Source organism: Tachysurus fulvidraco, chromosome 21, assembly GCF_022655615.1.
Source record: "Tachysurus fulvidraco isolate hzauxx_2018 chromosome 21, HZAU_PFXX_2.0, whole genome shotgun sequence".
NCBI classification, from domain to species: Eukaryota; Metazoa; Chordata; class Actinopteri; order Siluriformes; family Bagridae; genus Tachysurus; species Tachysurus fulvidraco.
The window spans coordinates 12,068,119-12,091,517 of record NC_062538.1 but is presented as its reverse complement, the minus strand read 5'-3'; the positions used below and the strand labels follow the sequence as shown (position 1 = coordinate 12,091,517).

The 23,399-nt window shown below is 36.8% G+C and overlaps 2 protein-coding genes across 7 annotated transcripts; one reads left to right on the top strand and one right to left on the bottom strand.

Moving 5' to 3' along the window:
- The first annotated feature begins 586 nt into the window (after nt 1-586).
- Nucleotides 587-15,078, top strand: LOC113638554. 4 transcript variants are annotated; one of them, XM_027139848.2, is made up of 13 exons: nt 587-706; nt 975-1,051; nt 4,164-4,262; nt 5,978-6,062; nt 6,159-6,264; nt 6,391-6,510; nt 6,980-7,174; nt 8,543-8,666; nt 10,524-10,738; nt 11,268-11,314; nt 12,628-12,818; nt 12,904-12,993; nt 14,128-15,078. In XM_027139848.2, exons 2-13 carry the CDS (start codon nt 996-998, stop codon nt 14,279-14,281), a joined length of 1,482 nt encoding a protein of 493 aa, XP_026995649.2. In that variant the 5' UTR covers nt 587-706; nt 975-995; the 3' UTR covers nt 14,282-15,078. The 4 variants fall into 4 exon arrangements, with proteins under 4 accessions (XP_026995649.2, XP_026995648.2, XP_026995650.2 ...); XM_027139847.2 differs by having other exon boundaries at nt 6,159-6,267; nt 14,128-15,075; XM_027139849.2 differs by lacking the exon at nt 4,164-4,262 and having other exon boundaries at nt 6,159-6,267; nt 14,128-15,069.
- A 143-nt stretch (nt 15,079-15,221) lies between these two features.
- LOC113638555 (signal-induced proliferation-associated 1-like protein 3) lies at nt 15,222-22,867 on the bottom strand. 3 transcript variants are annotated; one of them, XM_047805299.1, is made up of 11 exons: nt 22,710-22,867; nt 22,069-22,178; nt 21,879-21,976; nt 21,478-21,785; nt 19,070-19,636; nt 17,936-18,083; nt 17,684-17,822; nt 16,802-16,942; nt 16,589-16,697; nt 15,639-15,720; nt 15,222-15,530 (listed from the first exon to the last, which is right to left on the bottom strand). In XM_047805299.1, exons 2-11 carry the CDS (start codon nt 22,115-22,117, stop codon nt 15,384-15,386), a joined length of 1,788 nt encoding a protein of 595 aa, XP_047661255.1. In that variant the 5' UTR covers nt 22,118-22,178; nt 22,710-22,867; the 3' UTR covers nt 15,222-15,383. The 3 variants fall into 3 exon arrangements, with proteins under 3 accessions (XP_047661255.1, XP_047661254.1, XP_026995654.1); XM_047805298.1 differs by having other exon boundaries at nt 19,070-19,651; nt 22,710-22,866; XM_027139853.2 differs by lacking the exon at nt 19,070-19,636 and having other exon boundaries at nt 22,710-22,862.
- Nucleotides 22,868-23,399: the final 532 nt, after the last annotated feature.

Below are 23,399 nucleotides of genomic sequence, written 5' to 3'. Positions count from 1 at the left end.
CAATGTCTTTATTTTTTTATATTGTTCACAAAATTGACTTGTGAAAGATGGTCACACGAAGCAAGAGGTGTTTTCATCTTGTATGCCAAATCCCGGGTTCGATTCCCGCCTCCGCCTTGTGTGTGTGGAGTTTGCATGTTCTCCCCGTGTGTGTGTGTTTGGAGTTTGCATGTTCTCCCCGTGCCTCGGGGGTTTCCTCCGGGTACTCCGGTTTCCTCCCCCGGTCCAAAGACATGCATGGTAGGTTGATTGGCATCTCTGGAAAATTGTCCGGAGTGTGAGAGTGTGTGCCCTGTGATGGGTTGGCACTCCGTCCAGGGTGTATTCTGCCTCGATGCCTGATGACGCCTGAGATAGGCACAGGCTCCCCGTGACCCGAGAAGTTCGGAGAAGCGGTAGGAAATGAGTGAGTGAGAGTGTTTTGTTTGTCACTTAATACTGACAGCTGAGGTAAAATTCATTACAGATGCATAACATTTTCCGCATAGTAACAGCATAGCAACAATGCTGCCAATAAGATACACTTCAATTCTATGCTAGGATACAAATTAGTTTGATAAATAGCTCAAGTGTTTTATTGGTTGTGCGCTGACCAATCAGTGAGAACCAAAAAAAATAACTCTAATTTCATTTCAGCCAATGGCAGATAAGCAGGACTGCGGTGCGCCGGTCCTGTCATAACAATTCATAACAGGTGTTAATAAAGGTAAGCAACACCAGCTGAATTTATACATTAAAGATGTAAATTATACTTTGTATGTTAATATTCCAGTTTTTTACGATAAACATGTATCTCTGGTACTAGTCATAGTGGGTGAGAAGGCAAACTAATGTTAAATACGGATCTGTGGCAGTCACTTGTACACTTAGCTCAAGGGAGAAAACTAAACAAGGATTAAATTAATAATTACAAGGATGAAATGAATACATTTTATTCAATCATTTATTTTTTATTTGTTTACTTATGTACACAGGTCTGTGGTGTTGAGGAAGCCATGCTGTCAGGCAGTATGAAACTGAAAGACAACTATTGCAAGAAGAGCAAGAAGAGGTGATAAAACACTGTAGTGCATAGATTATAAAACACAAGACATACAAAACATATTTCAGGATTACAGAAAATACAGTGCCCTGAGGCAGTTTCAAAAATGTATCACACACACACACACACACACACACACACACACACATGTACACACACACGAACACACACACACACACACACACACACACACACACACACACACACATGTTCACACACACGTACACACACACACACACACACACACACACACACACATGTACACACACACACACACACACACACACACGTACACACACACACACACACACACACACACACACACACACACACACACATGTACACACACACGTACACACACACACGTACACACACACGTATATACACACACACACACACACACACACACACACACACACACACACACACACAGATAGATAGATAGATAGATAGATAGATAGATAGATAGATAGATAGATAGATAGATAGATAGATAGATAGATAGATAGATAGATAGATAGATAGATAGATCACTCTAGATAGTTCAATTAAAACTTGTAAGTAAATGATAAAGGCTTACGAATGATTGCAGATTGTGTTTAGTCAGACTGTATAGGGTCATTGTCATGCATGATGGGAGTGATGGTAAAATCTGAAAGATTTTTACAATCTGAAAATAAATCTGAAAATGATTTATGGGAATCCTGCTTATATTCAATCTGTCAATCTAATATAGTCCATTTTATGTAAATTATAAATTATGATAGTAGTATAATAGAGTGTCAGGAAGAGATGCAGAGAAGGTTGCAAGTGCAGGTATGACAGTGTGTGAACAAGAGCAGGCAAGAGCAAACATTTAAACCAAAAACTAAAAAAAAGAAAGACTATAAAAGTTCAAAAGGCTTTGTAACAAAAGGTATATAGCGCATGTTTCACCATGAATTTCAATTAAATTTATTTGTATATGGCTTTTAACAATTCCCATTGTCTCAAAGCAGCTTTACAGATGTATGGAAACAGAACAGAGAGAGAAAAAGAAATAAATTTATAATAAGAAGAAGAATAAAAATTAAGATAAAAATAAATTAATTAGTATATACAATTAAAGTTTAAAAGTAATTGAAAAATATATTAACTTAAAATTTAAAACACTATATATCTATCCCTATCCCTAATGAGCAAGCCAGAGGCAACGGTGGCAAGGAAAAACTCCCTGAGATGATAAGAGGAAGAAACCTTGTGAGGAACCAGGCACAGAAGGGAACCTCATCCTCATTTGGGTTACACTCTACAGTAAATAATGAAAATGTAAATAATGTCCTTTCCAAAACAATACTAGTGCAACTGAGAGCTCCTGATAAACATCGTAAACTCTGAATTCAGCACAGAACTGATTGCCTATAAAGACCACACCATACAGCTGACTCAGACAACATTGGTTCAAAGAAGGCATGACAGTCTCCGGGCGGCTCCATCTACAACAATCCCATGAGACACTTGCTGACCCTGCAGATCAATCCCGGGCAAGGTGACCACTGGGTGACGAGACTCCAACCAGCAGTAGAACAGCAGTAGAAGATCAGGCTAGGAACTCGGAACACTGGGAGCTCAGGAGTGGCATATATAGCTCAATAGAGAAAGAGAAAAATTGTCGCAGACAATGACTCCGGTAAGACTAGCTATGACAGCATAACTAAAAGGCTAGAGCCAGAATGCATGACAGAAATGAGGGCTTCCTGGGACATAAAGCATCCCACCACTCCACAGTCTGCCAACCTGAGCGACCTGTGAGGGTAGTAAGCCGACGGCATCCAGATATCCCAGTTCGCCAAACTCTTCATGCCCATGAACCCTCCAGATCTACTCCTTTACCTAAGAAAAGCTATTCATAAAAAGCTAGACTAAACAAATGTGTTTTTAGCCTGGACTTAAACATTGAGACTGTGTCTGAGTCCCGAACACTAATTGGAAGTCTGTTACATAACTGTGGGGCTCTGTGAGAAAAACCTCTGCCCCCTGTTGAAGCCTTTTGTACTTGAGGTACTACCAAATAGCCTGCACCTTTTGATCGAAGTAGGCATGACAGATCATAAAAAACCAAAAGATCTCTCAGGTACTGTGGCCGCAAGATCATTAAGTGCTTTATAGGTTAATAACAATATTTTATAATCAATGCAAAACTTGACTGGGAGCCAATGCAATGAGGATAAGATAAGGGTGATATGTTCATATCATTTGGTTCTAGTTAGGACACCAGCTGCTGCGTTCTGGACTAACTGGAGCTTTTTATGCTCCTAATGGAACAACCAGACAGTAAAGCATTACAATAAACCGACCTAGAGATAACAAATTCATGAACTAGTGTTATTGCATCATGTAATGACATCATATTTCTTATCTTAGCAATATTTCTGAAATGAAAGAAGGCTACCCTTGTGATATTATTTATGTGAGCGTCAAGTGAGAGACTGGTATCAATATTACACCAAGGTCTTTTACTGATGCACATTATGTAATAAAAAGACCATCCAGAGTTACTCTGTAATCAGAAAGCTTACTTCTGGTTGCCTGTTGACCTAGTAAAAGCCTTTCTGTCTTGTCAGAGTTAAACATGAGGAAGTTAGTAAGTATCCACTGTCTAATGTCCTTCACATAATCTTCAATCTTTTTAAGATGGTGACTCACATCTGACTTAGCTGAAACATCAGCATGACAGTGGAAGCGAATACCATGTTTACAAATAATTGCACCAAGGGGTAGCATATACAGTATAGGGAGAAAAGCAATGGGCCTAAAACAGAACTTTGCGGAACACCGAACATTACTGTACCTTATTTTGTTTAGAGTAGTCACCATTTAGATCTACGAACTGATATCGATCTGCCACATACGACCCTATCCAGGAGAGGGCTGTCCATTTAACACCAACAATATGTTCTAGCCTTTCAAGTAGAATAGCATAATCCACGGTATCAAAAGATGGACTAGGATCGAGTAATACTAGTAAAGAGACACAACCCTGATCAGGCCATTTACAACTTTAATCAGCGCTGTCTCTGTGCTATGATGAGGACTATATTCTGACTGATACAGTACCATTATGAATATTATTCCTATGTAGGTATGAGCATACCTGCTGTGCTGCAACCATTTCTAGGATCTTGGAGATAAAGGGGAGGTTTGATATTGGCCTACAGTTGGACAGCTGGCTTGGTTTGAGGTCAGATTTTTTAATCAAACTGCTTAAAATATTTCAGCACATAGCCAGTGCTAAGGGAATAATTTATTATCTTTAGAGTGGGTTAGATAGCTACTGGTAATATCTGTTTAAAGAAATATGGGTAAAGGATCCAGTATGCAGCTTGATAATTTTCAAAAAGAAATCGGTGAAAACAAGTTAGTCTATTGAAGGGGATTGAAACAGTCTTAATACTGATCAAAAACAGAAATATTATCTACAGCATTATCTATCAATTTGTTTTGTATTAAATTAGTTGTCTGAATTTTATGCCTGATGTTATAAATTTTTCCATTGAAATAAGTCATGAAGTCATTACTGCTACAAATAAATGGTGTGCACTTTTCAACAGTGTTTTTATTTCTAGTTAATTTTGCTACAGTATTAAATAAGTTGTGGGAAGTCGTGGCCTAATGGTTAGAGAGTTTGTCTCCTAACCCTGAGGTTGTGGGTGCGAGTCTCGGGCCGGCAACACCACGACTGAGGTGCCCTTGAGCAAGGCACCGAACCCCCCAACTGCTCCCTGGGTGCCGCAGCATAAATGGTTACCCACTGCTCTGGGTGTGTGTATGTGTTCACTGCTGTGTGTGCACTTTGGATGGGTTAAATACAGAGAACGTAGTATGGGTCACCATACTTAGCTGTATGTCACGTCACTATACATAAAATTTGTTATCTTCAATGAGGCTGGAGAAATACACCGATCTAGCAGCATATCTATTGATTGTTTCTATTTATCTATATATTGATTGTTTAAACAATTAATAGCTCTGAATGCCTACCCCTGGTTTGAGCCCTGGGTTTGGCTTTAAAGGCTTTAATTGATTCTTAAAAGGATAAAATAAAACGAAAACCAAAGAACTGTTTATAGGAGAAAAGCAAGCTAGTGTAATTTCTGTAGTAAATTGTTGATAGGATTTGCCTCTGTCATCCACTATATATAAATGCTGGTAAATTTGTCTATTTTTGCGGTTTAAGTCACTGATTCATGTATTAAATTTACCTACAGACTGTTGATTGTTTGACTATTGATCTGTTTGGTAATATTTTCAGTGTCAGGTTGGGGAATCCTAACTAAGAACTACTTACAACTTGTTCCTTAAATCTCAAATAATAATGGCTTTCAGGAATCCCCCACAAGACAGTCTCATACGTAACATAGGGCCTTCTTTAAGGAGGTCATTATTCACTTTACAAGTTACATCGTTACGTCAGGTTAGTTCATATTATCACTTACAGTACATTTTAGCAGCTATTAACAGTTTCTTTATGACTCTCTCTCTTGATGTTAATACAGAAAAATGCAACTTGTCATCTTTTTGAGAAACTGCAGTGTTAAATCCTCAATCCTACAAATTTTACAGTGTTGCAGCTTTACTTCTGACTTTTACAAATTGCTAACACTGAAAGCTCATTCTATTTGAACTTTTCTCACTAGATCAATATTTACTAAAAAATTTTAAATCTATTTACGAGGAGCATCCTCCATACAAGGCTCTATGAATGAGCTGCTATACAAACAATAACATATTATAATAAGCTCATTACTACAAACCTGTGATTTGCAGCTGCAGTATTGTCAAAACTGCTGTTACAGAAAATTAAGAAACACCTTCGACCAATCATACTTGAGCTAGACTGCTGTGATATAAATAAAAATGTTCAACTGGTAAAAGATCATTGGGTTTTTTGTATAGATGGAGTAGCTGGAGTAATCGCCTGAAGGAGATCCGCTGCCTTCTCCCTGTTTCAGAGCCAGCAATTGGACGAACTCTTTCTAAGGTAGCCATGCAGTTAACTCACACTATGCAGACATACATTATCCTCAAGTTAGGGAAAAGATGATAATTTTCTGTATTTACATGTTCTTGCCAACAGAAAGAGACGTTAATCCACATGCTACAATATTTTGACTTTCTCCAGACCCATATTCAGCGATTACAAAGCAACATCCCTCCTCACTGCCTCCCAGAATCCAGTGATAGTGGTGCAATTAATTCTACTTAAGTCCTTTTATAATTATTTTATCTTTTGCCTATTGTTATGTAAGTGGATGTATGTATTGATATCGACTTTGGCTGTGTATGTGTGTGTGCATTTGTGAGAGAAGAGTCAGATTCAGAGAGTGAAGACACAGCTCACTCAGAGTCCAGCACACCTCCACGCATATTAAAAGCCAAGCGCAAATATAGCTGTGGTCACCCCCGCAAGAAAGACACACCAAACTCAGGTAGGCAATGCAGCTGAGCCTTGTGTTTTTCCATAATGCGCAAAAATGATGTTTTGAAGTATTCACACCAGGAAAAAACAATACAGGACATATAAATACGAAATTAAGTTTAATAATATAATATATCATGGGTTTGGTTACATAGGGGTATGTAATTCATGAAGAGACACTTTGACTGAAGGACATTAAACTTATTTTTAATATATTAACATTTTCTGTAAATTATACTCATTATGTAAAGGCTGCCACTAATTAAATTGAAGGTTGAGTTATTTATATGCCTCTGTACAAAAGTGGTTGTTTTCTTGCTTTCACATGCATTGATATTTGATGCATTACTTACTCAGCGTATAAATAAACTATGTTTCATTTTACTGATTCTTTTTTCTCATACTGTCTTCCACTGCCTTCCAATGTCTTGGCCTTGGTTTAAAAAGTAAACCATATTAAATGATAAACATTTATGCAGAACTGTGTGATGACCAATATCAGACTCGTCATAAAGAAGATGCTGATAGTAATATAGTAACAGTTACTAAAGGAGAGAGCACGTGTATAAAGCCTGGAGATGAAACTCCTGAGGACAACAGCTCGCTTCCATGTTCATCTGATTCCAACTACAGTGTCAGTGCACTTCTGCCAACAGCCTCTTCTTCCACAGCAGGTCAGATAATTATGTATTTTGAACATATTCCTGTAAACTAAACCATGTATTTTGTGGCTTGACAGAAAGACTTGAAAAAGATATTTAAATATAAATACTGCATTTATATAGTATATAGGTATATATAATAAACTATATATATATATATATATATATATATATATATATATATATATATATATATATATATATATATATATATATATATATAATTTCATAATTTCATAATTTGGTCCTTTTATCTAATGGGAAAAATATTGAGAATGTTAAATATTAAAATCAATCCATATTCAGTATAAAAATAACACATAGGTTCCATGTATCGCATGATTTATTTTCATAATTTAATTTAGGATAAATGAAGAAATGTCTTTTTAATTGTTCTTTAATTTATACTTTTATTGTTCCTTAAAAATAGGGTTCGGTTTAATACAACATTTGATATGTACTTGTATATTATAATATGATGTAATATAAATCAACTGGTCAATTTAATAGGAACACCTGTATTCTTGCTTATTCATGAAGTTAACTAATCAGCTATGTTGTCTTGGACTGCTTTTGTTTACATTTTGTGTTTCATGTGTGTTTTTTCCCCCGGATACTTTGTCTTGTCTCCCAGTTCTTCATGTTCCATAGATTGCCTCCCCTTTAGATACCTGTTCTTTGTAAGTCTTTGTTAATTGGTAACAGGCTTTTGTTTGTGTACCCAGTCTTGTGTTTCATTGTTATGTGATGCCCTCTGACTTCTGTAGTTTCTGTTTTTAAGTTTTATCCCTAGTGTTCTCCTGTGTTTGTTACTTTTTTATTTTCTGGCTGTTTTTATCCTGCATTTAGGTCTGAAGTCTGTATTGTGACCAAACCACGAGTTCTATCCTGCTATAGATCCTGGTTTGATTCCCATATTTGGAGGCATCATGTCTGACTTTTACAAATTGCTAACACTGAACACTCATTCTATTTGAACTTTTCTCACTAGATCAATATCATATGATTGGTCACAAAAATAATCCCTACATGATCTAATCTGTATCACCTTATTAACTCTCTATTATTATTATATATTGTATGCAGTACATTTCTTCTCCCTCTTCACCTTTTGGCCATTTTCTCCTCTGCTAAAGAAACTCTTAATCCTCTTAAAAGTCCTCCTCTCTACTACTAAGACTTTTTGACCTTATAAGCTGGAAGGGTTAAGATGCTTTATGAATCAATTTTATCTTTATCAGGATATTCTCTTTAAATTTAAGGGAAATTGGTTACATTTCTAAGAATTGTTTTTAGAATTACGTCACTAGGAACAACTCTTTGCACTAAGTATTTCATGCATATGGTTAATGGTCTCTTTGCACTCATGTCTGAAAGCAGGAAGCACAGTGGACCAGGAATCACCTTGTCAAGGACTTGGAAGTCAGTGCTCCATCTGTGATGAAAGGACAGGAAGTGAAGATGGGAGTCAAGGAAGCAAGGAGCTTGCTTCTCCTTCTTCAGGGTATTTTTTTATTTATTTGAAGATCATCTTCACAGCAGTGGAGTATATGAATTGCAGTTTCTTAGTAAAGTTACAGTCAACATTTTTTTTCTGCCTTATTCACTGCAAGAAAGAGAAAAAAGAGAAGTTTGTGTGATTGTAACTGTTACAGTGCCTTTCAAAAGTATTCATATCCACTACTTTTCCACATTTTGTCACGTTACAACCACAAACAAAAATGGATTTTATAAGGATTTAATGTGATAGGCCAACACAAAGTGGCACATAATTGTGAAGTGGAAGGAAAATCATAAATGGTTTCCAACGTTTTTTACAAACAAATAAAAAGTGTGGCATACACTGAAAAGTGTGGCATACATTTGTATCCAGCACCCTTTACTCTGATACCCCTAACTAAAATCCAGTGGAAACAACTGCCTTAGTAAATAGAGTCCACCTGTGTGTTATTTAAACTCAGTATAAATACAGATGTTCTGTGAAGCCTTTGGCGGTTTGAGAACATTAAAGAGCAAACAGCATCATGAAGACCAAGGATCACACCAGACAGGTCAGGGATAAAGTTGTGGAGAAGGTTTAAACAAGGTTAGGTAATAAACCAATATCCCAGGCCTTGAACATTTCATGGAGCACGGTACAATCCATCATCCAAAAATGGAAAGACGATGGCACAACTGCAAACCCACCAAGACATGGCTGTCCAGCTATTTTGACAGACTGGGAAAGAAGAGCATTAATCAGAGAAGCAGCCAGTAGGCCCCTGGTAACTCTAGAGGAACTGCAGAGCTCTACAGGACAGCACAGAGGGGAGAATCTGTCCACAGGACAACACAGGCCTTTATGGAATAGTGGCAAGAAGAAAGCCATCGTTGAAAGAAAGCTATAGGTCCCATTTGCAGTTTGCAACAAGCCATGTGAGGGACACAGCAAATGTGGGAACAAAATTGAACTTTTTCACCTAAATGCAAAACACTATGTGTCACGAAAACCTACAGTAACAATGCACATCACCCTGAATACACCATCCCCACTGTGAAACATGGTGGTAGCAGCATCATGTTATGGGGATGTTTTTCTTCAGCAGGGACAGGGAAGCTGCTCAGAGTTGATGGGAAGATGGATGGAGCCAAATACAGGGCAATCTTAGATGAAAACCTGTTCGAGTCTGCAAAAGACTTTAGACTGTGGCAGAGGTTCACCTTCCAGCAACACAAGGACCCTAAACATACAGCCAGAGCTACAATGAAATAGTTTACATCAGAGCATATTCATGTTAGAATGGCCCAGTCAAAGTCCAGACCTAAATACATTTGGGAATCTGTGGACAGACAGTTTCTGTCCAATCTGACTGAGCTATTTTGCAAAGAAGAATTTGCAATAATTTCACTCTCTAGCTGTGCAAAGCTGGTAGAGACAAACCCCACAAGACTTGCAGCTGTACTTGCAGCAAAATGTGGTTCTACAAAGTAATGACACAGAGGGGATGAATACAAATGCATGCCACACTTTTTAGATTTATATATATAAATTTTGGACAACATTTATCATTTTTCTTCCAATTCACAATTATGTGCCACTGGTTGTAACATTAAAAATGAAAATATTGGTAAATTGCTGTGGTAAAAGATGAATAAACCCCTTTAAGGCCCTGACGTGCTGCAAAAAATAATAATAAATCAACTTCATGGTGGTAGGAGTAACACCGCTTCATCATATCCCTATCAGTGAATATTTTCCTATAACAGTATGTTCTGTATTGTTTTAATTCTTACAGTAATTCCAGCTAAACTGTGAATCATCACTAAAGATACGTACTGTAGCACTTTTATTTAGCCAGTGTTACATTTTTGCTGTATTTAGGTCATTTATACTGAAAGACCGGCTGTTTGGAGTTCTTCCTCCACTGGAAAAAAACCAGTTGGATGATAGTCCCAGCTTTCCACAGACACCTGTGCTGTCATTTCTGCCACTGCTGGGATTTCAAGAAGGCCTGAATCTCAGTCCCTCTCTTCTCACATCACCAGCTCGAGGCCTCAGTCCCATACTGCTGCCTGAGGGACAGGAGGAACTGCAGAGTAAGACCTTGGAATTATAGATTCTAATATAATTTTTTAAATTATGATTTTTTATTGTTTCTTTCACAGAGCATACATTCAATACAAACCAACAATTGCTTCAGATCAGCACTGTATTGTTTCCAAAGTTTAAGCCTTTGCCACACTTCTGATGTGATTGTCTCTGAGATCTGAAATATATCTGTAAATTTATCCAAACAAAGGAAAGATTTATGTAAAAATTTAACTATCTTTAGACCAAAAACTTACACCACATGTTATAAGGGAAAATCTTAAATGTTGGAAAATTCAATTCAATTCAATTCAAGTTTATTTGTATAACGCTTTTTACAATAGACATTGTCTCAAAGCAGCTTTACAGAACATAAACATAGAGCAGAAGGTAAACATAAGGAATAATAAAAGTAAATAAAGAAATAAAAAGGAAAATACAGTTACAGACTAGACACATTCCTTTAAATAACAGTGAAATAATAACAAAATAAGTCTTGGTCACTGTCAATTTTGTCTGCTCTTTATTTTCTTACAGTGTTATTTGAAGATGTGTGGGTAACTCCTAAACCTGCTGCTCCCAAGGTTTGTCATGCAACTTTCTAAATGGATTAGTGAGAATATATTAAACATAATCCAAAACTAAGCATCTTGATATGAATAACTAATTTATGTAAAGCCAGAGCCAAATGTAAGTCCATTATTTTAGTAGACTTGAACAGACACCAGCTGATGATACAATTTTTTACAAATTTATGTAAAGTTTGTTTAAAAATCTGCAGAATGGCTATGCTTATTTATTTATTTATTTGTTTGTTTGTTTGTTTGTTTGTTTGCTTATTTATTTATTTATTTATGCTCATTTTCATCAATATATTTCAACATGATTTCTTTAAAGCGATCTACTTTAGGGTGTCCCATAATGTCAGGAATAATTCGCTTTTCTACAATATAGGAAAGTAGTCGAAAAATTGGGTGATGAAATGAAGGCTGATTATAAAAGTATGACTTCAAGTCTTTTATAATTCTTATATCGTGGAATTTTGTCTGCAAATACATTTTTAGAAAGGTATAGGTGAATATGGGAATAGCACATTATACATTTGTCGGCCAAAAATGTATGAACACCTGACCATTACTTTCAGTGGGGTTAAAGTCAGTGCTCTGTGCGAGTTCTTTCACACAAACCTTGGCAAATCCTGTCTTGGAAGTCTTATGTGTATGCCCCTTAGTTCCTCTGGTACTACTTGTCATGCTGGAACATGTTTGTTACCTGTAGTTTGAGGATCTGTGATCCTCACATACCTATTTGCAGAGCTACAACATGGAAACCTGATGGATTCAATCATTCACATTTAAACTCTTCATTATTTATTTATTCCCTGTATGTTGCTCCTACAGTATATCACTTAGTCACTTCCTGTATAACTGAAATGAAAATATATTCATTATATTGTATATATAGCGTAAAGTACATTGAAATACTCTGAGAATGTTAATGATCATCCCTGAGAATGTGCACTAGGACCGAACATTTGCATGAGATTAAGTAGTGTTAATTATGTAAAATGGGTCAATGTAAAATAATATTTATAGAAATTTTCAAGATCAATATGGACAGAGTCTTCTTTCTAGTGTTTACTGTACACCTTGAAATAAATATCTGCACGTTGGCTCTGTTAAATGACAAGGATAATGTATAAAAATAACAAGAAAAAATGATAAACCAATGATAAACCTTTCTGACCAATCAGAATTCAGAATTAAACTGTGCTGTGGTAAAAATGAAGATAATCAGTATTATCCACAGCTGTGGTATAAGAAGCCTGAACAAAGCATTCCTTAACATTCCTTAACATTGCATTAAACATGGTAATGACAGCCATGCCTTCTCTCAGAGCGAGGAAGAGGACAAATGTTCAGATGACATCACCAGGACCCCCAAGCACCCCCATAGGAAAAAAGCCAATAAAGGACACCTTAAAAGGGCCTCTAGAAAAGGCCAGACCGTTTCATGCCTGAGCCAGAAGAAGAAATGTGTGAACGGATTTATCATGTTCTGTCGCCTGAACAGGAAATTGTATCTCAGGTGGGTGTACAGCTTGTGAAATTATTTAAGGAGATTTAGATATAAATGAGGAACCTAACAAGACATTCCTCTGATCTCTGAGCAGAACCCACCCAGGACTTCCTTCTACTGTAGTGACCAAAGAGCTGGCTAACTTGTGGCACATCATACCTAAACAAGAAAGGCGTGTTTACTGGTAGGCCTACAGGTTTTCATTCACTGTTTTGCAGCCATCTTCAGAATTATCTGCATCCCTTAAGAGACTGAACGTATAAACACACATTATTTATATTATTTATTCAGTTAAGCTAATTTTCATACGATCTCAAATGAGTCAGTAAATAACTGCATCTTCATGTAGTCACCAACTCCTCTGTCCTACTGTATGTCCTGTTTCCCTTGTGCATGCAAGTTGTAACCTTGAGTAAAATCAAATGCTCTCAACACTTCATCGGTAGACATAAATTCATAAGTAGTTTTTAAGCCACAATCAGTTGAATATGTGCCCAGTAAGCAGAAATTGTAATATTAGGGGTGCACTTGTAAAACAATACAATATGTTCAGGCCAGTCATATATTCAGGTGTTAAGAAATGCTGTAAAGTGAAAATGCTTTATAATTTTGATTTTTTTTTTCAGTTTACAAAATGCAAAGTGAGCAACAGAAGTAAAATCTAAATCAATCAACACAGAGTCAGTTGTATGATTAACCAATTATACCAAGCAGGTGCTAAAGATCATCAATTCATATACAGTATAGGTTGAATCACAATCATTAACAGAAACAGCCGTGTAGGAGGCTTAACACTGTGTGATGAACAGCCAAACTCTGCTACTGAGCACAGCAACAAGACACAAGGTAGTTATAATGAATCAGCAAGGACTCTCCCAGGCAAAGTTTTTGAAGGTTTCAAGATGTGCTGTTTAAAATATTTTGAAGAAGCACAAAGAAATGGGAAATGTTGAAGAGCATAGACACACTTCCATTCAACGTTAGAGGATGTCCCGCAGTGCCCTCAGCAAAAGAATTGGTGGAAACTGGTGGGACCCAGGTACATCCAGCTACAGTCTGGCCAGAAGTGGTCTTCATTGAAGAATTGTAGCCAAAAAGCCGTACCTCCAACAAAGGCTAAAAGACACGACTATACATGAAAACATATGACCTGAGGTGTAGCAGGTGCACTTGACTGATAAGCCTCAGTCAAATATGAGGCTGTAATGAAATATGAGGCTGTAGCAGTATGTAAATGAGGGTGTATATATATATATTTATTTATTTTTCTTTTTAGCGTGACATTAATTCAGGATTTCTGATCCTTTCTTTGTTTTAGCCTGAAGGCCCGACAGTACAGTCTTCAGCACAACCGTAATGTTCGCTGTGAATTCCAGGAGGCAGAAGAGGAAAAAGAGGACTGCGTTCCCAGTCCACTGCACATGTTAATGGCACACAGAGACCTGTGGCTCACCTCCAGTGAAAAGGCCTGAACATGTTCTTTATTCTCTCACTATGATTTGCACTTGTCACCAGTAACTTAAAGGTACCTGGTTAGTTTGATCAGCAAAGAAATGTTCGGTCCCTGAAATTTGCTTCATTCAATTGTTTAGTTCACAAGTAATTGAAGCTTACAGCCACCATTTTAGCACTGTACGTGTTTATTGTGTCTTATAATTAAACAGTAGCATCATCTTAACCCATGTTCAGATTTGATGATGTGGTTTCTTAAAGACATTTTGAAGAATTTCTTTATGCTTTTTATGCTATTTTATGTACAAACTGTGTTACTGAGTCAAACTGTATTTTAAGGTGAGTGTGTGTTGATTTAGACATGATGCTAAACTGGTAGCTATAAGCTTCCAATACACTGATCTATAATCTATTATAGGATTGTGGCTTCTAAACAGAACTAAGGAAGCAAACTCTAAACACCAAACATATCATGAATAATCAACCACATCTGTATAGGGAATATTGTGTACATTTTAATTTCTCTACATGATGCTGCGGGTTCAAACAGGTCCAGAATGTAATATTATAATAGAATAGAATATTGTGGTTATTTATACATTACAGTAATATGTACAAAATATTTCTGATTCTCAGTTACTTATTGTTAAATAGTTAGTTACCTTTTAGAGTCTGTCTATTTTTAAAAACAGTTTAGTACAGTAAGTTGTTTGCAATTTAGGAAATGGATAATAACAGAGAGCTGCAGACTATTACAAAAGAAGTAGAAGTGCATGTTTTTATTTTTTTTATACACCATAAAGGTAAAAGACTTTGTTTTTAATAAGATGTAATATGTATAACTGTATGTAATAATATTAAATGTATTAAACATTTAAGTAATATCTTTATTTTTTATTTATTCTCTATTAATACTTTGTTATATATTAATATTATTTTAGTTATGTTACCTCATTATTGTGTGTGTGAAAGTTTTAATATGATTCAGAGAGTTTAAAAAATTGTTTTTGTGGAATCTTGAAAGAACTCGTACTTTGTCATGATATTTTATTTATTGTATATTAAAGTTTAAAATTTGGATTTATCACAGAGATGCTTCATGGCTTTGTTTCTTCTCACGTTCTACTCTACGGATTCAGGGTTTATGTAGAACATCTGGCAGATTTTGTGCAGCTGTGCATTAGCTGACAGCGATTCCTCTTTCAAGTGCTCATTGCTCATGCGAAGTTTCAACACCTCAGCCAGCAAAGCCACTTTATCCTTCTTCTCCTGAGTGAGAGAACAAGAGAAAGGAAGACTTGGGATTAATGAGAAGGTCAGTGGAATCCCAGCACAGCTGTGCTCTGACATGGTTTGTGGCTTTAATTAGAAGCTCACCTTCAGGAGATCAGTGCTGAGCCTCATCAGCATGGCCTCCAAGTGAGAGAGATGGTCAGGAAAGTCAATAAAAACATTGTCGCTGAAACAAAACCGGTGTATTAAAGTCTGAGTCATCAGAGTGTATTACATAATTTAAAAAATAATGAAAAAAAGGTTTTGAGTAATGATTTACTGTACAGTAGGTGCTAAATGTTTAACTTTGTTTTACCAGTACATTGGTGTTCCACTCTGGTGGTGGAAATAAAATTGACTTATAGAACATTTTCTATCATTATAAACAAATGAATTACTATATGGTTGAAAGTTTGATATAAAATAGGTCAGGACACTGTTGGCTTTCATTGTGAGATGTTTTTCCCTCTGCTGGGATAATCTTACACAGAATCTTAGAAGATAGCTTGGATAACATAGATACTTGGATCAAAAGGTTCAGGCTATTTGGCAGACCCCAAAGTAGTAAAGGCTACAGCGGGTGCCAGAGCTTTGTCTTACAATGATTACAGTTATGGAAAACCTATCACAGCATCTTTGAACTGCAGTTTGTTCTCAGGTCTTCATCAGTGAACATTTGAAGACTTCGGTAGGAAATAATTAAGTCTTAAGTCTATAGTGAATATTCAGAAATTGTTCTGACCTATTAGTTCCTCAGGAGCTCTTAGCTGCACAATTCCTACAAACTGTTGTAGAACGGACATTTTATATATGTCATTTTGTATGTATCATATTATATATCACCCATCTTCAATTGGGTGACACAGTAAATAATATATATATATTATTTACTGTGTCACCCAATTGAAGATGGGTTCCCTTCTGAATCTGCCAGCATGAACAGCAGGCCATACAGTATATATTACAAAATCTGACAATGTAAAACTGAAAACATTTTTAAAAAGCTAAAACAAAAAACTAATTGAATGCTCAAAACTATAAAAGAATCAACTCACTCTGAAGCTTCACTGAGGGCACGAGAGAGGTGTGGACTGTGTGGTTCAGGGCTAGTACCTGACGGCATGTCACGCGACTCACCAGCCAGGTGGTTAGCCATCTCCTGTGCTACAAACATAAATAAAACTCGCAGAATTTATACACATTAACTCTTCAAGTGTAAAGTCAGTATGAAAAATACATATACACAGTGTTTCTGAGTCTTTATTTACTTTCATAAGCCTTAGCTGCATTCACCAAGCTGTTCCAGTCAAGCTTACAGGCTGTATTCGTCAGATTCAGGGGGTCCTGATCGAACCGAACGTCCTGATCCCACAAAAGTGTGTCAGAGAGCCCACATTGTGTTTTGAACACTACAGAAAAAAAATCTCATCACTAAATGTTCTCTTTGCACAGTATTTTAGTTTCTGATCATTCATTCATTTTCTACCGCTTATCCGAACTACTCGGGTCATGGGGAGCCTGTGTGTCTCAGGCATCATCGGGCATCAATGCAGGATACACCCTGGGCGGAGTGCCAACCCATCGCAGGGCACACACACACACTCTCATTCACTCACACACTCACACACTAAGGGCAATTTTCCAGAGATGCCATGCCATGCTTCATCAACCTACCATGCATGTCTTTTGACCAGGGAGGAAACCGGAGTACCCGGAGGAAACCCCTGAGGCACGGGGAGAACATGCAAACTCCACACACACAAGGCAGAGGCGGGAATCAAACCCCGACCCTGGAGGTGTGAGGCCACCGTGTGGAGCCACCATGCCCCCATTTTTCTGATCATTATAAGTTAAAATTTTCTTTCATCATATTTTTGCCAACAATAAAAAAAACATTTATTAAGATTAAACTTTTTGTTTTTAAACAATTTTGTTGTTTTATGGATATTTGTTGTATAAAAAACATAATCTTTAGCTATTCAGTAACAAACTTTGCACAATGTAACAAATGTGGGAACAAATATCAAGTGTCTGCGTGTAACCATAAATGAGTTCACGTTTATCACCACAGTCACAGAAAATGTGGTTATTGACTCCTGGTTCTTGTTTTTGGGTGTGCAGTGCAAAAATGATGATTGAGTAGCTCTTACTTGAGGGGTCAGTCTGTAGAGAGAGGTGATTGGGTCTGGGGACAGGATGTCTGGTGAGGACAGGGCTGGAGAACATTAAGGGCTTTGGTGAAGATGAGCCTTGAATACACTCAGTGGCTCTTTTGCATGTTTTGGTTGGCTGAAAAAAGTAAACATGGCAGTCATGGTGAATTGCAGTCTGAAGCATCATTGTTTAATTGCCATACGAACAGTGCATTGGATCCTTGTCATTGTTTGTGAAATAGCACTAACTGAGTCGGTTACTTCATCCATAAGAATGAGCTTTTTCAGGTCCTCCACTACAGTGGTCTTGCAAGCAGGTCGTGGGGTGCAGCCTGACCGGAGTGTAGCAATCACACGGGGCTGACCAAACACATTCTTTGACTTTGTGTCCACCTGCCTGAACAGATTTAAACATCGTCAAAATGCAAAAAAAAAAAAAGGCAAATATAAAAAAATCATATATGCGTCATTCTTAAATATGAGTTATGTCTTTTTGCATTCTAAAAGCCCAGAGTCAGATTCATAATAAACTTATAATAGTTTAAACAAATAATAAATATAATTCCAAGAATATCCTGCCCTGATCTGCATTCTTGTTTTTCTTTTCTTCTAATCATGCCTTTTCTTTATAAATGTATACCTTACAATTTCAATACCTGCCATTCATAAGCTGTGTACTCACTATTTATTTATTTTTTTATTTATTGTTTATTCAAATAATATTATTTATTTTATTGTAAATAAAATTAACAATATTATTAGGAAGTTTAAAAATCTTAAATATAATATTCTAAAATTGTTATAATATCATTTACCCAATATTTAAACATTTTGTGTTTAGGGTATATATAATTTCAGTAATCAGTAATCAACTGAAATTGTCTTAATGTAATAATAAATCATTTTCATTAATTGTGCTCTACATAATTATGCTAGTTATTCACATAATAAAAAAATAATCAAAAATCAGGTTCAATAAATTGAATTTCTTTAATTTGTTAGTACACAATAAACAACCAACATGAAAGCCTGTAGACAATAGACAACCAACATAATGCTGTTAATGTTAATTAATAGTAGCTATGCTGATGGTAGCTAGCATGCTGACAACCTTGGTTCTGATTTATACCACATAATAGCTCAAAACTAGCTAGATAATTAGCAAGCTACCAATGTTAAATAGCTATTGTTAGAGCTATTAGCTAATTAGAAAGCTACCAATGTTAAATAGCTATTGCGAGAGCTATTAGCAAAGCTAAACAGGTAAGTTATATTATATATGTTATATAAGTCCCACCACATATTTTCTGATGAAAAATCATTAAAAGCAAGCATGGCCAAGAAAAAAGAGCTAGTTAATATTGTACTTATTTTAATACACACCTATTATTACTGTTGCCGATCGAATAATTTCCAACTTCACTGGACTTTTGTTTCTGTTTGCTGTTGTTTTGAGTGCCTCTCCTATGTGACTGGCAGTGTGAGGCAGCGTTAGAACCATCTTGACGAGTATGAGAACTATAACAGGTGCCATTGTACACACTGAGCTTACAGTAACCAGTAAGCTTACTATCTCTTTGTAAATTTACATGATCTGGTGAAGATGGACTTTGTGGAAGTCCAATTGAGCTGTTGTTGAGCTGATGTGGATCTTGAGCCCATTTCTTCACATTGAATAACTTCTGTTCTTTTGTGGACTGTGGTTGGTCACAATGATTCCAGAGATGTTCCTGCTTACTGGAGATCTCTGTGCTGGTCAAGTTCAGTGAACATTGGTGCAGGCTGGAGAAACACTGAGTCTGGATATCCTGGTCTTTAATATGCTGAAATTTGTGGTCATATGTCTCTTGCTGGATTGGACTTACTGAAGTTGTATATGGCAACGTTGGAGAAATTGCGGCTCTCATCAGTCGAGGTTTTTCTACCACAGAGGTCTTGATTCTTTGTGGCCTGCAAGAAACTTCACTAAAATATACATATAACACAAAGTGTTGGAATGGGGCAGTCCAAAAGAAACATTTCCACACACAATAGTCTTTAGAGAGAATTGTGGAATAAAGAAGAAATATCCAGTATGTGGCAGTTCTGTGGACTTGCTAATGAAATAGGTAAACAGACTGTTTCATGCAGATAGAAAAGCTACAGCAACTCAGATCATCACTCACTACAACAATGGTGAGCAGAAAAGCATCTCAGAATGCATAACAAGTCAAACTTTGAGGTGGAGTCTAACAGTCAAGAACAGAAAGCTGAGGCTGCAATTTGCACAGACTCACCAAAAACTGGATAGTCAAAGACTGGAAAAACGTAGCCTGGCCTGATAAATCTCACATTTCTGCTAAGCTACACAGATGATAGGGTCAGTATTTGGTGCCAACAGCATGAATCCAGATACCCATAATTGGACGTCTTGTGGGGAACGTTTGTTCAACTGGCAATATTATCGCTAATTGTGTGTGTGTATATATATATATATATATATATATATATATATATATATATATATATATATATATATATATATATATATACATACATACCAAGCCGCTATAAAAATTAAAACCACCTGCCTAATATTGTGTGTCTCACTTGTGCAGCCAACAGCTCTGACTCGCTGTGACATGGAATCCACCTCAGAAGGTGTTCTGTGATATCTGGTACTAAGACATTAGCAACAGATCCTTTAAGAGAACTATCCTACTGAAAGATGCCACTATGTTAAGAGAACACAGTTGCCATAAAGGAGTGTACTGTACTTGGTCTGCAACAATATGTAGGTAGGTACATATAACATCAGTAACATCCACATGACCAGGTCCCAAGGTTTTCCAGTAGAACATTGCCCAGAGCATCACATTGCCTCCACCAGCTTCGGTTCATCCACAGTGCACCTTGATGCAATATCTTTCTGAGTTAGACACACCCATCCATCCACTGGATATAAAAGAAAACGTGATTCATCAGACCAGGCCACCTTCTCCATTGCTACATGGTTCGGTTATGATGATCTTCGGCCTATTGTAGGAGCTTCTGGCAGTGGACAGGGGACATCATGGGCACTCTGACTGCTCTGAAGCTACACAGCCCAATTCAGAGAAAGCTGCAATACACTATGTGTTCCAACACCAGTCTAAGATATTTAGTATTAACTCTTTTATTAAGTTGTGGTGCATTAGATTTTCTGTGGGATCGAACCAGACAGGCTAGCTTTTGCACCCCATGTGCATCAGTGAGCCTTGGCCACCCATGACCTTGATGCCAGTTCACTGGTTGTCCTTCCTTGAACCATTTCGGTATGTACTAAACACTACATACCGCGAACACCATGGAGAACCTAATGTTATGACCCAGTCATCTAACCATTTCAGTTTGGCCCTTGTCAAAGTCCCTTAGATTCTTACACTTACCCATTTATCCTGCTTTCAAAGCATTAATTTACATAATTGACTGTTAACCTCTATCTAATAGATCTAGCTTCTTGACAGATGCCATTGTAATCAGATAATCAATGTTATTCCCTTCACCTGTCAGTGTTTTTAATTAAAACTGATCAGTAGAACTCTAGTAATAGTTTGTTGTATCTGGCTATTCCAGATGAAAAGTTGAAAGGTTCTCCTTTAACCCTTGAATTAGGACTAGTTTGAGTAAGGTGATGTTGTGAATTTGAAGTTATTGCACATACATTAAAGCAAAACAGCAAAATTTATAGTAAATGTAGCTAAAACAATGAGACCTTTTGAGCAATACATTAATATTGCTGTACACAGTATGTTGAACGTTTCATGCCTTACCTTTGCTTGAAAACAGCTAATTTAGTGTGAGGTAATGGCAGAGAATGAGTATCATACTCCTTTGTATTTTTGGTCATGAAAAACTCTGAAGACTCGCAAGGTCTAGATCGAGGAATTTTGGGACTGTAGAAGCCTGGCTGTGCAAGTGGGTGTGGACTACATGAGTGAGCCACCCTCGCAGCATTCTTACTGTCCCAGGAGCACTGATCCTGCAGCCTTTTTCCCTTGAAGCAAAGGTCATGGCTATCAAGAGAAAATGCACTTCGCTCTGCTGCAGCATTAAAGCAGCCAGGACGCAGAAAATGTGCCTGAAAGACAAATAGACAAGGCGACTCTGATTACTCACAGGCAAAGCCCTCAATGTCAGTGGTGATGCAGTAAAACTGAAAATGCAAAGTCACCCTTGGAAGGCTTCTGCAAAACTCCCCGTCCATCTGGTCCTGCTGATCTGAGCTTTTTTCAGCTGAACGAGGGGCAATTACCATGTGCCATATTCCATCTGAAAATAAAAGCAACCACATTGCTGCTGTGGGACACAGCTCTCTCAAAATTTACAATATAAGAAGAAAGCTTGGCCTGTGTGTAATGTACCTGAACTGTCATTTTCATTCAACATGTTCAACCTTGTAAACTCCATCATTTTATTCAAGCTCCATTTAAGAGTGTACACATCCTTCACTACAAGCAGATGCTGTTATTGACTATATAGACAAGAGAAAGCAAAATCAGAGGGCAATTAAGTTCAGTGATTTATCTGAGTAGAGACAAACATTGATGAAGTTACAGTATTTATCTCCATAGAAGTTGAAGCCTCCCAAAGTGTAACAGAGGAATACAATGCTCAGCTGTAGTAAAGGCTTGGCTTGGGATGTTAGGTATGGCTTTGAAAGCTGATCTGTTTGTGCAGTTTGTATAGATGAGAATGTTAGAGATCTGGACAGACTAAGCTAAAGAACTAAAGCTGTCTTTGAACAGAGCAGGAACAATGGCTAAACCAGCTCTACCAGATGAATCAGCTGAAAATACATTTACTTTTTTTTTTCTTTTTTAAATCAATTTAGTGAGATGAGCACTGCAACTTTATAGCTATAACATTTCATCAGATTCCACTCAGTGTCTTACTACAACCTTAATATGTCCATAAACATTCCTATTTTGAACATAAAAAATTACATTTTGCAAAGAGATGCATAAAAGGATGTAAAAAAAAAAAAAATTAAAATCATACTTACATGTAGTTTCTTCTTTGTGGTTTACTTCCAAATTAAGGCTTGTCCCAGAGCTCTGGAGCTTCTTACATTCAGGAGAGAAGTGATGGCACTGAGTGCGCCAATTCAACACAACCATGCATACAAGATGCACAAGAAAAAGTGCTGTGTGGGATTTGTTCTGACTGCCACTGAAACAGAGGATGGGATTGTTTTTTTCTGTATGCCTCTTTAGTGCCAATAGCAGAGTTGTGTGAATTGGATCATGCTGTGTTACTCTATTTATAATGTAACTAATACATTGTTTATGTAATTACACTGAATTAGGGGTGCATAACATTGCAGCATTATACAGAAAAAGTACACTCAGTCTAGAAGTAATACAGATAATTGTAATGTCCACTTACAACAATCTGTCTCCTCTGAAAGTATTGGAATCTACTGAATTTTATTGATTTTGCAATTAAGTTGAAAAGATAAATATGAGACAACTGATCAGAATTTTAGTTTTCTTCTATTTTTGGACATTTACATATAGATGTGTTTAGATTTTTTTGTTGTGTTTTGTTTGAACACACCCATATTTCAAGTGAGCAAAATACTGGCAGATGTTTTTTTTGCCCAGATGTGCCTCGTTATGATAAAAAAAAAAAAAATTAAAAGTATTGAGCATAGCTAATACAACAATGGAGTGCTAAAAAAAGAGAAAAACCT

Bases quoted from the DNA above. Each gene is read 5' to 3' on its own strand.
- LOC113638554 (XM_027139847.2), top strand. From the start codon at position 996: ATGCTGTCAGGCAGTATGAAACTGAAAGACAACTATTGCAAGAAGAGC. The intron at 6,063-6,158 runs GTAGCCATGCAG...TCTTGCCAACAG, and splicing joins TTGGACGAACTCTTTCTAAG to AAAGAGACGTTAATCCACAT. The intron at 12,819-12,903 runs GTGGGTGTACAG...ATCTCTGAGCAG, and splicing joins AACAGGAAATTGTATCTCAG to AACCCACCCAGGACTTCCTT.
- LOC113638555 (XM_047805298.1), bottom strand. From the start codon at position 22,117: ATGATGGAGTTTACAAGGTTGAACATGTTGAATGAAAATGACAGTTCA. The intron at 16,943-17,683 runs GTAAGAGCTACT...TTTTTTCTGTAG, and splicing joins TCTACAGACTGACCCCTCAA to TGTTCAAAACACAATGTGGG. The intron at 15,531-15,638 runs GTGAGCTTCTAA...TCTCTCACTCAG, and splicing joins TCAGCACTGATCTCCTGAAG to GAGAAGAAGGATAAAGTGGC.